Source organism: Bufo gargarizans, chromosome 5, assembly GCF_014858855.1.
Source record: "Bufo gargarizans isolate SCDJY-AF-19 chromosome 5, ASM1485885v1, whole genome shotgun sequence".
NCBI classification, from domain to species: domain Eukaryota; kingdom Metazoa; phylum Chordata; class Amphibia; order Anura; family Bufonidae; genus Bufo; species Bufo gargarizans.
The window spans coordinates 467,441,389-467,456,306 of NC_058084.1; the positions used below are offsets into that span (position 1 = coordinate 467,441,389).

General features: G+C 46.1%; 1 protein-coding gene across 1 annotated transcript; it reads right to left on the reverse strand.

The window, feature by feature from the left end:
- Positions 1-619: 619 nt before the first annotated feature.
- LOC122939232 lies at positions 620-14,350 on the reverse strand. Its single transcript, XM_044295270.1, has 8 exons — positions 14,190-14,350; positions 13,766-13,891; positions 13,631-13,690; positions 11,978-12,022; positions 4,454-4,564; positions 3,087-3,278; positions 1,080-1,193; positions 620-898 (listed from the first exon to the last, which is right to left on the reverse strand). The coding sequence occupies exons 1-8, from the start codon at positions 14,298-14,300 to the stop codon at positions 884-886; spliced, it is 774 nt and encodes a 257-aa protein (XP_044151205.1). The 5' UTR covers positions 14,301-14,350; the 3' UTR covers positions 620-883.
- Positions 14,351-14,918: the final 568 nt, after the last annotated feature.

Here is a 14,918-nt window from a genome sequence, read left to right on the forward strand (position 1 = left end):
CTATTGTTTATTGAGAGCACTGTAATGTTACTATTGTTTATGGAGAGCACTCTAATGTTACTATTGTTTCTGGAGAGCACTGTAATGTTACTATTGTTTCTGGAGAGCACTCTAATGTTACTATTGTTTATGGAGCGCACTGTAATGTTACTATTGTTTCTGGAGAGCACTCTAATGTTACTATTGTTTCTGGAGAGCACTCTAATGTTACTATTGTTTCTGGAGAGCACTCTAATGTTACTATTGTTTCTGGAGAGCACTCTAATGTTACTATTGTTTCTGGAGAGCACTCTAATGTTACTATTGTTTCTGGAGAGCACGCTAATGTTACTATTGTTTCTCGAGAGCACTGTAATGTTACTATTGTTTCTGGAGAGCACTCTAATGTTACTATTGTTTCTGGAGAGCACTCTAATGTTACTATTGTTTACAGAGTGTATGGAGACCTCTGTTGGCCTTCTTCTGGAAATGATGGTTTATGGCCTTTTACACAAAAGACGCACCTGAAGACCTCCGGGACTCCTCATCCATCTAATTTGGGAGAATGGTGGGGGCTCGGCACGTTATAATGTTTTGGCTCCGTATCCACAAAACAAATCCGAGACATTTCATTACAACATTTCTTGGTGTAATTATTTTATTCATTACAGGTGATGGTTCCTATATGCTTTCTGGTCTTCCCTGCCCTCAGAGAGGACACTACGTTCATGGTCCCGCCAGTACTTCCCCAGTGACAATATACAGATAGGCCTTGTCCTATGTACTGAGCAGTGATGTGAGGCTATAGAGGCTAAATACGTTGGCTACAAAGGTCATGCACTTAGAAATCTTCGTCCATCGTCCACACCGGCTAAGAGGAAGACGGAGAGTCAAAGGATTCTCTTCACTCTGTCATATCCTGTAATGTAATGTATCAGCAAATTAGAGCGTAAGCTCTTTCACAATAGATATTATAACAATAGTGTAATCAGCCCTGAGTGACATGATACACACCAGACCGCTAAATGTCACTGTTGTCTGATGATGGAGCACAGATTTCCTGTGGCAGCTGCTTTTATATTGTACATGTGGATTGTTACCTGTCTGTCATGAGTGTCCATTTTCATCTTCTTCGTTTCTGACGGGGCCAAGCCAAGGGCAGTGAGAGACCCGGTGCGGTGCTGGCTCCTGTCCTTCCCTGTGCGGTGTCCCCTCTATATACAAAAAATATATATATATACACTGCTCCTATGTACAAGAATATAACTACTATAATACTGCTCCTATGTACAAGAATATAACTACTATAATACTGCTCCTATGTACAAGAATATAACTACTATAATACTGCTCATATATACAAGAATATAACTACTATAATACTGCCCCCTATGTACAAGAATATAACTACTATAATACTGCTCCTATGTACAAGAATATAACTACTATAATACTGCTCCTATGTACAAGAATATAACTACTATAATACTGCTCCTATGTACAAGAATATAACTACTATAATACTGCTCCTATGTACAAGAATATAACTGCTATAATACTGCTCCTATGTACAAGAATATAACTACTATAATACTGCTCCTATGTACAAGAATATAACTACTATAATACTGCTCCTATGTACAAGAATATAACTACTATAATACTGCTCCTATGTACAGGAATATAACTACTATAATACTGCCTCCTATGTACAAGAATATAACTACTATAATACTGCCCCCTATGTACAAGAATATAACTACTATAATACTGCTCCTATGTACAAGAATATAACTACTATAATACTGCTCCTATGTACAAGAATATAACTACTATAATACTGCTCCTATGTACAAGAATATAACTACTATAATACTGCCTCCATGTACAAGAATATAACTGCTATAATACTGCTCCTATGTACAAGAATATAACTACTATAATACTGCTCCTATGTACAAGAATATAACTACTATAATACTGCTCCTATGTACAAGAATATAACTACTATAATACTGCTCCTATGTACAAGAATATAACTACTATAATACTGTCTCCTATGTACAAGAATATTACTACTATAATACTGCTCCTATGTACAAGAATATAACTACTATAATACTGCCTCCTATGTATAAGAATATAACTGCTATAATACTGCTCCTATGTACAAGAATATAACTACTATAATACTGCTCCTATGTACAAGAATATAACTACTATAATACTGCTCCTATGTACAAGAATATTACTACTATAATACTGCTCATATATACAAGAATATAACTACTATAATACTGCCCCCTATGTACAAGAATATAACTACTATAATACTGCCTCCTATGTACAAGAATATAACTACTATAATACTGCTCCTATGTACAAGAATATAACTACTATAATACTGCTCCTATGTACAAGGATATAACTACTATAATACTGCTCCTATGTACAAGAATATAACTACTATAATACTGCTCCTATGTACAAGAATATAACTACTATAATACTGCCTCCTATGTACAAGAATATAACTACTATAATACTGCTCCTATGTACAAGAATATAACTACTATAATACTGCCTCCTATGTATAAGAATATAACTGCTATAATACTGTTCCTATGTACAAGAATATAACTACTATAATACTGCCTCCTATGTACAAGAATATTACTACTATAATACTGCTCCTATGTACAAGAGTATAACTACTATAATACTGCCTCCTATGTACAAGAATATAACTACTATAATACTGCCTCCTATGTACAAGAATATAACTACTATAATACTGCTCCTATGTACAAGAATATAACTACTATAATACTGCCTCCTATGTATAAGAATATAACTGCTATAATACTGTTCCTATGTACAAGAATATAACTACTATAATACTGCCTCCTATGTACAAGAATATTACTACTATAATACTGCTCCTATGTACAAGAATATAACTACTATAATACTGCCTTCTGTGTACAAGAATATAACCACTATAATACTGCTTCAGTGTATAACTACTATAGCGCTACCCCATGTATTATGAACACTCTTCTCTTGTACACTGTTGTGTGGTATATCCTGTACATGTGGATTGTTACCTGTCTGCCATTAGAGTCCATATTTATGCTCTCGCTAAGGGCGCTGAATAACCCGCTGCGGTGCTGCTCTCTGTCCTTCCCTCCGCGGTGCTGCTCTCTGTCCTTCCCTCCGCGGTGCTGCTCTCTGTCCTTCTTCCCTCTGGGGTGTTTGTGCCTCTTTTGGTTGTTATGTCCGATCTCCGCGTCTTCTGCCTGTGGTGGAAACATGAACTCAATGACGCAGGTTACAGGCGGGGGCTGTGGACCCTCTGACTAGTATCCCCAGCACAGAGGCCACACCTGCACGTACACCGATACATTGTAACAAACCCTGTGAGAAGTGTTAGGTCAGAAAAAAAATTCAGTATGTAGATGTAACGATGAATGCTCATATTCACCGACAGCAAGCAATGGTCTTGAAAACGATAGCAAAAGGAAACACAAACTATATTTCCAAGGTGCAGACCGTTTCATTATATAAGAATTAAAGGGGTTATGCCACAAAAATTATAGGGGGAGAGGTGCAGCAGAAGGGACACTCCCCTGAGCAGCTATTGGGGAAGAGAGGTGCAGCAGAAGGGGCACTCCCCCGAGCAGCTATTAGGGAAGAGAGGTGCAGTAGAAGGGACACTCCCCCGAGCAGCTATTAGGGAAGAGAGGTACAGCAGAAGGGACACTCCCCCGAGCAGCTATTAGGGAAGAGAGGTGCAGCAGAAGGGACACTCCCCCGAACAGCTATTAGGGAAGAGAGGTACAGAAGAAGGGACACTCTCTCGAGCAGCTATTAGGGAAGAGAGGTACAGCAGAAGGGACACTCCCCAGAGCAGCTATTAGGGAAGAGAGGTGCAGCAGAAGGGACACTCCCCCAAGCAGCTATTAGGGAAGAGAGGTGCAGCAGAAGGGACACTCCCCAGAGCAGCTATTAGGGAAGAGAGGTACAGCAGAAGGGACACTCCCCAGAGCAGCTATTAGGGAAGAGAGGTGCAGCAGAAGGGACACTCCCCCAAGCAGCTATTAGGGAAGAGAGGTGCAGCAGAAGGGACATGCCTGCTGTGCAGTGATTAGAGAAGAGAGCTACCACATAAAGGACACACTCTGTGAGCTGTGATAGGGAGTGAGGTGCAGCCCAAAGGACATGCCCTCTGAGATGCCAGACTAAAGAGAATCTAGCTTAGAGCGATGAATGTGAGGTGCAGGGCTGGGTTGTTGGAAAGAGATTGTCATGTCCTATATAAGACGTTTGATTTACATTTTTTACATTTGATGTTGGAGAACCCCTTTAAGTCCCGGCCCAGTGTTATCTGTAAGACTCAATACCAGCATGGCGCATGCAGCTAAATAAGCGACTGTCCCTTTAACAGGGTGATACAGTGCGACTGACTGGTTACCTGAAGGTGGGCGTGCCGGTCTTCATGGTTCTTGTGTTTTCTCCTCTTCGTGCGACTCTTCTCCTTGGGATGTTTGTGCTTCCTCTTCAGTTTTTCGTGTTCATCTGCGTCCTGTGCGGGAAAATAATAGCGCTCAGAAGAGTTACATCCGACCGTCTGGAGAAGAGCGGGCTGCAGGCAACAGCAGCACAGAGTGTTACAGGAGAGGAGTGTGCTAATCATGTGCACAGTCACAGAACAAGGAGCATCGATCCCAGCAGCACAGAGGATTACAGGAGTAGTGTGTTATTATTGCGTGAGGCCACAGTCTGGCAGAGTCTATCCAGCGGCACAGAGTATTTCAGGAGAGGTGTCTGTTGATATTGTGTGAGGCCACAGTCTAGCAGAGTCTATCCAGCGGCACAGAGTATTTCAGGAGAGGTGTCTGTTGATATTGTGTGAGGCCACAGTCTAGCAGAGTCTATCCAGCGGCACAGAGTATTTCAGGAGAGGAGTCTGTTGATATTGTGTGAGGCCGGAGTCTAGCAGAGTCTATCCAGCGGCACAGAGTATTTCAGGAGAGGAGTCTGTTGATATTGTGTGAGGCCGGAGTCTAGCAGAGTCTATCCAGCGGCACAGAGTATTTCAGGAGAGGAGTCTGTTAATATTGTGTGAGGCTACAGTCTAGCAGAGTCTATCCAGCGGCACAGAGTATTTCAGGAGAGGAGTCTGTTGATATTGTGTGAGGCTACAGTCTAGCAGAGTCTATCCAGCGGCACAGAGTATTTCAGGAGAGGAGTCTGTTAATATTGTGTGAGGCTACAGTCTAGCAGAGTCTATCCAGCGGCACAGAGTATTTCAGGAGAGGAGTCTGTTGATATTGTGTGAGGCCGGAGTCTAGCAGAGTCTATCCAGCGGCACAGAGTATTTCAGGAGAGGAGTCTGTTGATATTGTGTGAGGCCGGAGTCTAGCAGAGTCTATCCAGCGGCACAGAGTATTTCAGGAGAGGAGTCTGTTAATATTGTGTGAGGCTACAGTCTAGCAGAGTCTATCCAGCGGCACAGAGTATTTCAGGAGAGGAGTCTGTTGATATTGTGTGAGGCTACAGTCTAGCAGAGTCTATCCAGCGGCACAGAGTATTTCAGGAGAGGAGTCTGTTGATATTGTGTGAGGCCGGAGTCTAGCAGAGTCTATCCAGCGGCACAGAGTATTTCAGGAGAGGAGTCTGTTGATATTGTGTGAGGCCGGAGTCTAGCAGAGTCTATCCAGCGGCACAGAGTATTTCAGGAGAGGAGTCTGTTGATATTGTGTGAGGCTACAGTCTAGCAGAGTCTATCCAGCGGTACAGAGTATTTCAGGAGAGGGGCGTGCTGATCAGGTAATATTAGTAGGGGTTGGATATGGCAGTGTTATATGTCAGATGCGGAATAGAGACAAATAGAAGGTCACAGACTTTAAGGTTCCCAGCAGCACAGAGTATGTCAGGAATAGTGTGATTCCTGGGACATGCAGACACGTCTGTCAGGTGCGGTGCCCTCTCCCAGCTCTATTCCACCAGTAGAACAGCGCCCCCTATCTGCACATTTCGGATCTACATTTGCTGATGCTCCAGCGTTTGGTCCCCGCACCCCGGCGCAGCAGATAAAACCGCCTGCGTCTGCTCTCACAGGATTCCAGACCCATGACGCACTCGCTGGAGGCCGTGATGACAATGACGGAAGCGAACAAGTCTGGAGATGTTTAATGTCTTCTGTCCTCCCATTAATCTACGCTCCCCCGTCTCGCCCGCTTCTTGCTCTGTTTACAGAAATCCAGATGTCGCCCCTCAGGGTCCAGCTGCTTGTCATCTGCGCCCTGATGGAGGAGGAATGTCCCGTGGGCGTCTTATTGCTCAAGAAGCCTCTGTGGGTGTATATGGAGTGATGGAGGTGGCGGTATTATGGGGGCCTCACCGTTACACCTAGAGGCTCAGCTCTCTTTTTTTTTTATAATTGTATATTTATTGAAGAGTAAAGAAATGACAAAGCATATCCACAACAGATCGATGCACATTAGTACAAAGTATGAGGCATAACATACAAAGCACCAAATTCACAGTAACCTAGGCAGTAATAACATTCAGTAATATTCCACAACAGAAAGAGGAATGTCAATCATTAATATGACAATAAAGTGCACAGAAGAAAAATATACTGCGTCTGTCTTTAATTAGTCCATTATAGGACCACTGAATAACAACAAGACAAGGGTAACGACAAGAGCAAAGACACAAAAGGGGGGGGGGGGGGGAAGATACCCTAATCTCAGCAGCTCTCTAAGGATGTCTCGTAGCCCAGTAAACGTCCCAGGGATCCCATATGGCATTGAAGAGAGCAATTTTGTCCTGAAACATAGCCGTAGAGTATTCCAGGGTTCGGACTTCCGTCACCCTAGCGTACAAATCAGAAACCCTGGGTGGTTCGGGGCTTTTCCAACATCGAGGTATTAGACAATGGGCTGCTGTAAGTATCATTAGTAGCAACTTAAGTGGGTGTTTTTTAACTTGACGAGGTACCACATTGAGCAGGAAGGACATGGGGTCAGGCTGGATCTCCACCGCAAAAATGTCACTTAGAAGGGTGCCCACTCCAGTCCAGTAGGGGCGTATCTTGGGACAGTCCCAATAGATATGAGGCAGTGTACCCCTATGTAACCCACACCTCCAGCACTCACTCGGAACTACCGGATTCATTCTATGAAGGAGGTCAGAAGTGTGGTACCAATGAATCAAAATTTTATACTGGTTCTCCTGATGAAGATTTCACTGCCCTCTTCCATATAAGGTGCCACAGTGTGTCCGGTAGAGTCAACCCCAGATATTCCTCCCACCGAACCATGTAGGAGTGCCGTTGGACCCGATCAGGAAAGGGGCACAGTAACATGGAATAGATTTCAGAAATCAAACCCTTCGTGTGTACCCCTTCTCTACAGAGGCGTTCAAAGGCAGTCGGGAGGGAGACTGTAACCCCCAAGAAAATGGATCGGGCAAAATGACTGATTTGGATATGAAAGTAATTGGAGGAGGGGGGGGGGGGGGGGACCATATTTAGTCTGGAGAGTCGAAAACGACAAAAGCTCCCTAGTGAAGGGATCCACAATATCTGCAAACCTAAACACCCCTCGTTGGAACCATGGTCTCGTCGTGGATGCGGTAAGACTAGCGGGGAGGTTAGGGTGATATAGAAAGGAGGTCATGGCGGAGTGGGTAGACACTAGAGGGAACCGACCACTACATAGGTGCCATATGGATCTAGTGCAGGCCATGGGTCCTAAAAGATCCCTATTTGGCAGGGCGCCATGAGATCCCAACCATAGCATAGAGTTGGGATGAATCGGGGCTATCCAGAGTCTTTCTATCTGGGCCCAGACAGAGTACGGGTGCAGAGAAGCCCAGGCCGTGACATAGCGTAGTTGGGCTGCCCAATAATATTTGGACAGATCAGGCACCCCTAACCCACCCTGTTGCTTACTTGATAGGAGGACTGACCTTGGGATTCTATGACGCTTCCCCGCCCATATGAATCTAAAGAGGCTGAGATTGGGTGGATCTCAGGTCCTTAAGGGGAACTGCAATCGGAAGAGTTTCAAAGAGGTATAGTAGCTTGGGCAAAATCGTTATTTTAGTCGCGGCAATGCGTCCCAAGAGAGATAGCGGGAGAGAGTGCCACTTATCCAGTAGACCCCTAATTTCTGCGTACATGCGTGGGAAGTTGGCTTTATAAAGATCCCCACATCGGGGTGTAAGATCAACACCCAGGTATCGTAAGGAATCCCTCTTCCATTGGAATGGGAAGTTCACCATAAGAGAATTCAGGACCGCCTGAGGAACATTGAGGGGGAGAGCCTCAGTTTTATGGGTGTTGACCTTATACCCCGAGAGCCGACCGAATTCCTGTAGAATGGAGTGGAGATTTGGTAGGGAAACATGAAGTTTGGTGAGTGTAAGGAGGATGTCGTCTGCGTAAAGGGACAATTTGAATTCCTTGTCCCTAACCTGAACCCCTCTAACATCCGGGCAGGATCTGATTTTGGCCGCCAGGGGCTCAATACACATAGCAAATAATAGAGGGGACAAGGGGCACCCTTGTCTCGTCCCGTTGGCAATGCGTATAGGGCGAGAGTGGGCATGAGAAAGTTTGATTGTCGCTGTGGGGGAGGAGTATAAGCTACGTATGGCGTGAACGAAGGGGCGAGAAAGACCATATGCTTGCAGTGTAGCAAAGAGGAATGGCCAGCTTAAACGGTCAAACGCTTTTTCAGCATCTAAACTAAGAAGGAGCGCCTCCTCCCCCGAGCGAGATACAACATCTATCAGGTCAATGCTTCTGCGGGTGTTATCAGCTCCCTGGCGGCCTGGGACAAACCCTACCTGGTCTTTATGGATCAGGGCGGGGAGGAAAACATTTAGTCGGGAAGCCAAGACTTTGGTATAGATCTTAAGGTCTGAGTTAAGCAGGGCAATAGGCCTGTAATTTTGGCATTCGTGGGGATCTTTCCCAGGTTTCGGGATCATCGTGAGATAAGAGTGGGACATCTGCGCAGGAACCGCGTTGCCGGCTAGGAAATGGTTAAAGGAAACCTGTCACCGGGATTTTGTGTATAGAGCTGAGGACATGGGTTGCTAGATGGCCACTAGCACATCCGCAATACCCAGTCCCCATAGCTCTGTGTGCTTTTATTGCTTTAAAAAAACGATTTGATACATATGCAAATTAACCTGAGATGAGTCCTGTCCCCGACTCATCTCACATACAGGACTCATCTCAGGTTAATTTGCATATGTATCAAATCGTTTTTTTAAAGCAATAAAAGCACACAGAGCTATGGGGACTGTATATTGCGGATGTGCTAGTGGCCATCTAGCAACCTATGTCCTCAGCTCTATACACAAAATCCCGGTGACAGGTTCCCTTTAAAAAGGGTCACTAAGTGAGGGGTTAGTTCGGTCTTGAAGGTCTTATAATATTTATATGAAAAGCCGTCAGGTCCTGGGGATTTACCTTCAGGCAATTGGTCTACTACTTCCCCTATCTCTTCAGGAGTGACCGGACCATTAAGGCCCCTTTCACACGGGCGAGTTTTCCGTGCGGGTGCGATGCGTGCGGTGAACGCATTGCACCCGCACTGAATCCTGACCCATTCATTTCTATGAGACTGTGCACACGAGCGGTGATTTTCACGCATTACTTGTGCGTTGCGTGAAAATCGCAGCATGCTCCTCTTTGTGCGTTTTTCACGTAACGCAGGCCCTATAGAAATGAATGGGGTTGCGTGAAAATCGCATGCATCCGCAAGCAAGTGCGGATGCGGTGCGATTTTCACGCATGGGTTCTAGGTGACAGTCTATTCACTGTATTATTTTCCCTTATAACATGGTTATAAGGGAAAATAATAGCATTCTGACTACAGAATGCTTAGTATAATAGTGCTGGAAGGGTTAAAAATAATAAAAAAGTTAACTCACCTTCTCCTCCTGTTCGCGTAGAGGCCGGTCTGTTCTTTAGCTGTGGCTGAAGGACCTTTGATGACAGTCAGATCACATGCTCCATCACCATGGTGATGGACCATGTGATTGGAGCATGTGATCTGACATCACCTCAGGTCATTCAGTCCACAGCTAAAGAACAGACCGGGATCTACGCGAACAGGAGGAGAAGGTGAGTTAACTTTTTTATTATTTTTTTAACCCCTCCAGCCCTATTGTACTATGAATTCTGTATTCAGAATGCTATTATTTTCCCTTATAACCATGTTATAAGGGAAAATAATACAATCTTCAGAACATCAATCCCAAGCCCGAACTTCTGTGAAGAAGTTCGGGTTTGGGTACCAAACATGCGCGATTTTTCTCACGCGAGTGCAAAACGCATGACAATGTTTTGCACTCGCGCGGAAAAATCACGCATTTTCCCGCAACGCACCCGGCTCTTATCCGGGCAAAAAACATGACGCCCGTGTGAAAGAGGTCTAAGGGTGGAGAGATCGGAGGCTGTCAGGGTAGGAAGGTGACAGGAGGCTAGGTACGACTGGAGTGTACTGTCTCCGATTCCCTCATCTGAGGGGAGGTCGGAGGGTAAATTGTACAGGGCGGTGTAGTAGGACGAGAACCTCTCCGCTATCACCGTAGGGTCATAGTGAATTGTTCCATCTGCCCCCTTAATAGCACTCGGGCTCACTTGAGGAGTGCGGTTCCTGAGTTGTCTGGCCAGCAGCGTGTGTGGTTTGTTCCCCCAGGCATAGTAGCGCTGTCGCGTGTAAAGCAATAGCTTGTTGACACGACCCAAAGCTAGACTCTTCAGTTGGGCTCTAGTGTCTACAATTCGTCTGAGCGTGGAGCACGAGGGAGAAGCAGCCATCTTGCCCTCTAGAATTCGCAGGCGGGAGGTAAGAGTCCTCACCAATGCAACCGAATCCCTCTTTAGTCTAGAGCTTATCCCGATACAGTGACCCCTCATGACCGCCTTACGGGCCTCCCACAGAGGACGAACATCACTCACTGACCCCTCATTCAAAGCAAAGTAGGACTTCAAATGCTCGCGAAGTTCCTCCCTAGTAATGGGCTGCTTCAAAAGGGAGTCATTAAGCCTCCAGTGGCATTGGCGGACATGACCCGATCCACTACTAATGTCAATCATTACTGGGGCGTGATCGGACCAGGTGATTTGGCCCATATCCGCCCCTTCCAGTAACCGGAGGGTCGAGATTGTACCAAAAAAATAGTCGATACAGGTGTGGGATCCATGTGGGGCAGAGTAGAAGGAGAAGGATCTGTCAGTTGGGTGGGAGAGACGCCAGAGGTCATACAGGGAATACTTCCGCACTAATTTACGAAAGTCCCTAGCCAAACGCTGTTGTGTAGCGGGCACCGACCTACCCGGTAAAGCTAGGCGATCCGTTGAGTCAGAGAAAACGGCATTAAAGTCCCCGTCCAGAAGTAGCAAAGACTCCGGAGAGTCCGCCCCTTCAACAGAAACCTTGCGGAGAATTCCGCCAAGAAAGCGGATCTGCGAAATATTTGGAGCATAAATGTTACACAAAGTGATGGGTTTATCTGCTAAGTGACCGCGGAGAATAATATAACGCCCCTGGGGGTCAAGCGTTGAAGATTCAACTCTAAGGGGACACTGCGCGGATATCAAGATGGCGACCCCCGCCTTCCTACGGCAATGAGTAGCCGAGTAGGCTCAGCTCTCTTTGCAACTGCCACATCCTCTGCCTTTTGATTGACAGGTCCAGGTGTAAGGACGTTCACACTGTCTGATCCAGGGGGTGCAGCAGTTGGAGAGACAGCAGAGCCCATCGGTGTAACGGAAACGCCCCCGTTGCTCCTAGAGGCTCATTTGCATATATTAAAGCATTTGTATGAACATGGGACCAACACAAGCGCACATGTAACAGGTCAGCCGGGGTCATAGGGACAAAGCTGCTGACAGACGCCCTTTAAGCCCTGGCTCTTAAAGGGGCGCCTCCGAGCAGTGGCTTGCACAATTTCACTTTTTACTTACCCTTTGCTGACGTGACACTGGGGCGAGGACCTTCACCTCTTTCCCCTGGGAAGTCAAGAAAAATAAAGAGATCAGAGCTGGGAAGTCTCTCTACTCTCTGCCAAGAAGATCCAGAGGCAAAGAAAATCCAGCTGTGGGGCTAGCATGTAGTGACAGAGTCGCCCAGGCGTCATAAACATGCACAGCCCCTGCTCTATCCTCCCTTCTTCTGTGGCTTCTCCTCTTATACTAAAGTCAGTATAAATCAGTCCTCTAGGGGGAGCTCACTACATACAGATTATACAGCCACCACTAGGGGGAGCTCACTACATACAGATTATACAGCCACCACTAGAGGGAGCTCACTACATACAGATTATACAGTCACCACTAGAGGGAGCTCACTACATACAGATTATACAGCCACCACTAGAGGGAGCTCACTACATACAGATTATACAGCCACCACTAGAGGGAGCTCACTACATACAGATTATACAGCCACCACTAGAGGGAGCTCACTACATACAGATTATACAGCCACCACTAGAGGGAGCTCACTACATACAGATTATACAGCCACCACTAGAGGGAGCTCACTACAGATTATACAGCCACCACTAGAGGGAGCTCACTACATACAGATTATACAGCCACCACTAGAGGGAGCTCACTACATACAGATTATACAGCCACCACTAGAGGGAGCTCACTACATACAGATTATACAGCCACCACTAGAGGGAGCTCACTACATACAGATTATACAGACACCACTAGAGGGAGCTCACTACATACAGATTATACAGCCACCACTAGAGGGAGCTCACTACATACAGATTATACAGCCACCACTAGAGGGAGCTCACTACATACAGATTATATAGCCACCACTAGAGGGAGCTCACTACATACAGATTATACAACCACCACTAGAGGGAGCTCACTACATACAGAGTATACAGCCACCACTAGAGGAAGCTCACTACATACAGATTATACAAATCACCACTAGAGGGAGCTCACTACATACAGGTTATACAGCCACCACTAGAGGGAGCTCACTACATACAGATTATACAGCCACCACTAGGGGGAGCTCACTACATACAGATTATACAGTCACCACTAGAGGGAGCTCACTACATACAGATTATACAGCCACCACTAGAGGGAGCTCACTATATACAGATTATACAGCCACCACTAGAGGGAGCTCACTACATACAGATTATACAGCCACTACTAGAGGGAGCTCACTACATACAGATTATACAGCCACCACTAGAGGGTGCTCAATACATACAGATTATACAGTCACCACTAGAGGGAGCTCACTACATACAGAGTATACAGCCACCACTAGGGGAAGCTCACTACATACAGATTATATTCACCCCTAGAGGGAGCTCACTACATACAGATTATACAGTCACCACTAGAGGGAGCTCACTACATACAGATTATACAGTCACCACTAGAGGGAGCTCACTACATACAGATTATACAGTCACCACTAGAGGGAGCTCACTACATACAGAGTATACAGTCACCACTAGGGGGAGCTCACTACATACAGATTATACAGCCACCACTAGGGGGAGCTCACTACATACAGATTATACAGCCACCACTAGTTAGAGCAATAGGGGAGGTGTGGATTGGGGACATTACCTTTAAGTTAAACACAGGTGAGTAACATCCAGGGCATTTCTTGCGTTTCTGTTCTGTGTTCTGCAATAGATGATAGGAGTATTAGTTGCTGGTTGCTGTGGACTCGATGACTTCCCCTATACAGTGTATACTGACCCTCTTGTCCCGTGTGGTGGGAAGTTTGATCAGGGCGGAGTACAACCCGGTGGTCCTCCGGGGCGGATTGCCTCTCTTTTTATTATCTCCCGTGGATCGGATTTCCCGGATATGGACCAACTCTCCCTATAAGAGACGAAATCTCATAATGAAACCGTGAAATCACTCCCATCATCCTGCATCAGGAGATCACACACAATGTATCACTCCCATCATCCAGCACCAGAAGTTCACATACAGGGTATTTTACCCATTATCCCGCACCCAGGAGATCACACACAATGTATCACTCCCACCATCCCACACCCAGGAGATCACACACAATGTATAACTCCCACCATCCCGCACCAGGAGATCACACACAATGTATCTCTGCAGGATCACATCCATTGCTGTAGTGGTAAGTCTCTCTGGGGTCACTTACCTGCGCTCCCTCATCCTTGGCTTCTACCTCAGGCTGAGCCTGGTCCTGGGGAGACGCCGTCACCAAGAAGACGCCAAGAGCAACGCACCCCAAAACCAGCAGCCCCCGCATGTCTGCCGGACTCCGAACTACAGTCACAATGAGAAGCCCCCCTCCTGTCCCTCCACCGCCCCTCCCCCTCTTCCTGCTACCGAGCCCTGAGGCACGAAATGCCTCCAACCCATCCCCCTAAAACTGAGCGGCGCCGGGACCCCACCCACCACCGGCTGAGATACACAGAGGAGAGGATTAGATACACAGCTCAGCAGACAGTATCACACAGGACAGGATTAGATACACAGCTCAGCAGACAGTATCACACAGGAGAGGATTAGATACACAGCTCAGCAGACAGTATCACACAGAACGGGATTAGATACAGGAGCTCAGCAGACAGTATCACACAGGATAGGATTAGATACACAGCTCAGCAGGCAGTATCACACAGGGGAGGATTAGATACACAGCTCAGCAGACAGTATCACACAGGATAGGATTAGATACACAGCTCAGCAGACAGTATCACACAGGAGAGGATTAGATACACAGCTCAGCAGACTGTATCACACAGGAGAGGATTAGATACACAGCTCAGCAGACAGTATCACACAGGATAGGATTAGATACACAGCTCAGCAGACAGTATCACACAGGGGAGGATTAGATACACAGCTCAGCAGACTGTATCGC

Coding starts and splice junctions, on each gene's coding strand:
- LOC122939232 (XM_044295270.1), bottom strand. CDS start 14,300: ATGCGGGGGCTGCTGGTTTTGGGGTGCGTTGCTCTTGGCGTCTTCTTG. Junction 13,691..13,765: donor CCACCACACGGGACAAGAGG/GTCAGTATACAC, acceptor CATCTATTGCAG/AACACAGAACAGAAACGCAA. Junction 12,023..13,630: donor CACCTGTGTTTAACTTAAAG/GTAATGTCCCCA, acceptor TTGACTTCCCAG/GGGAAAGAGGTGAAGGTCCT.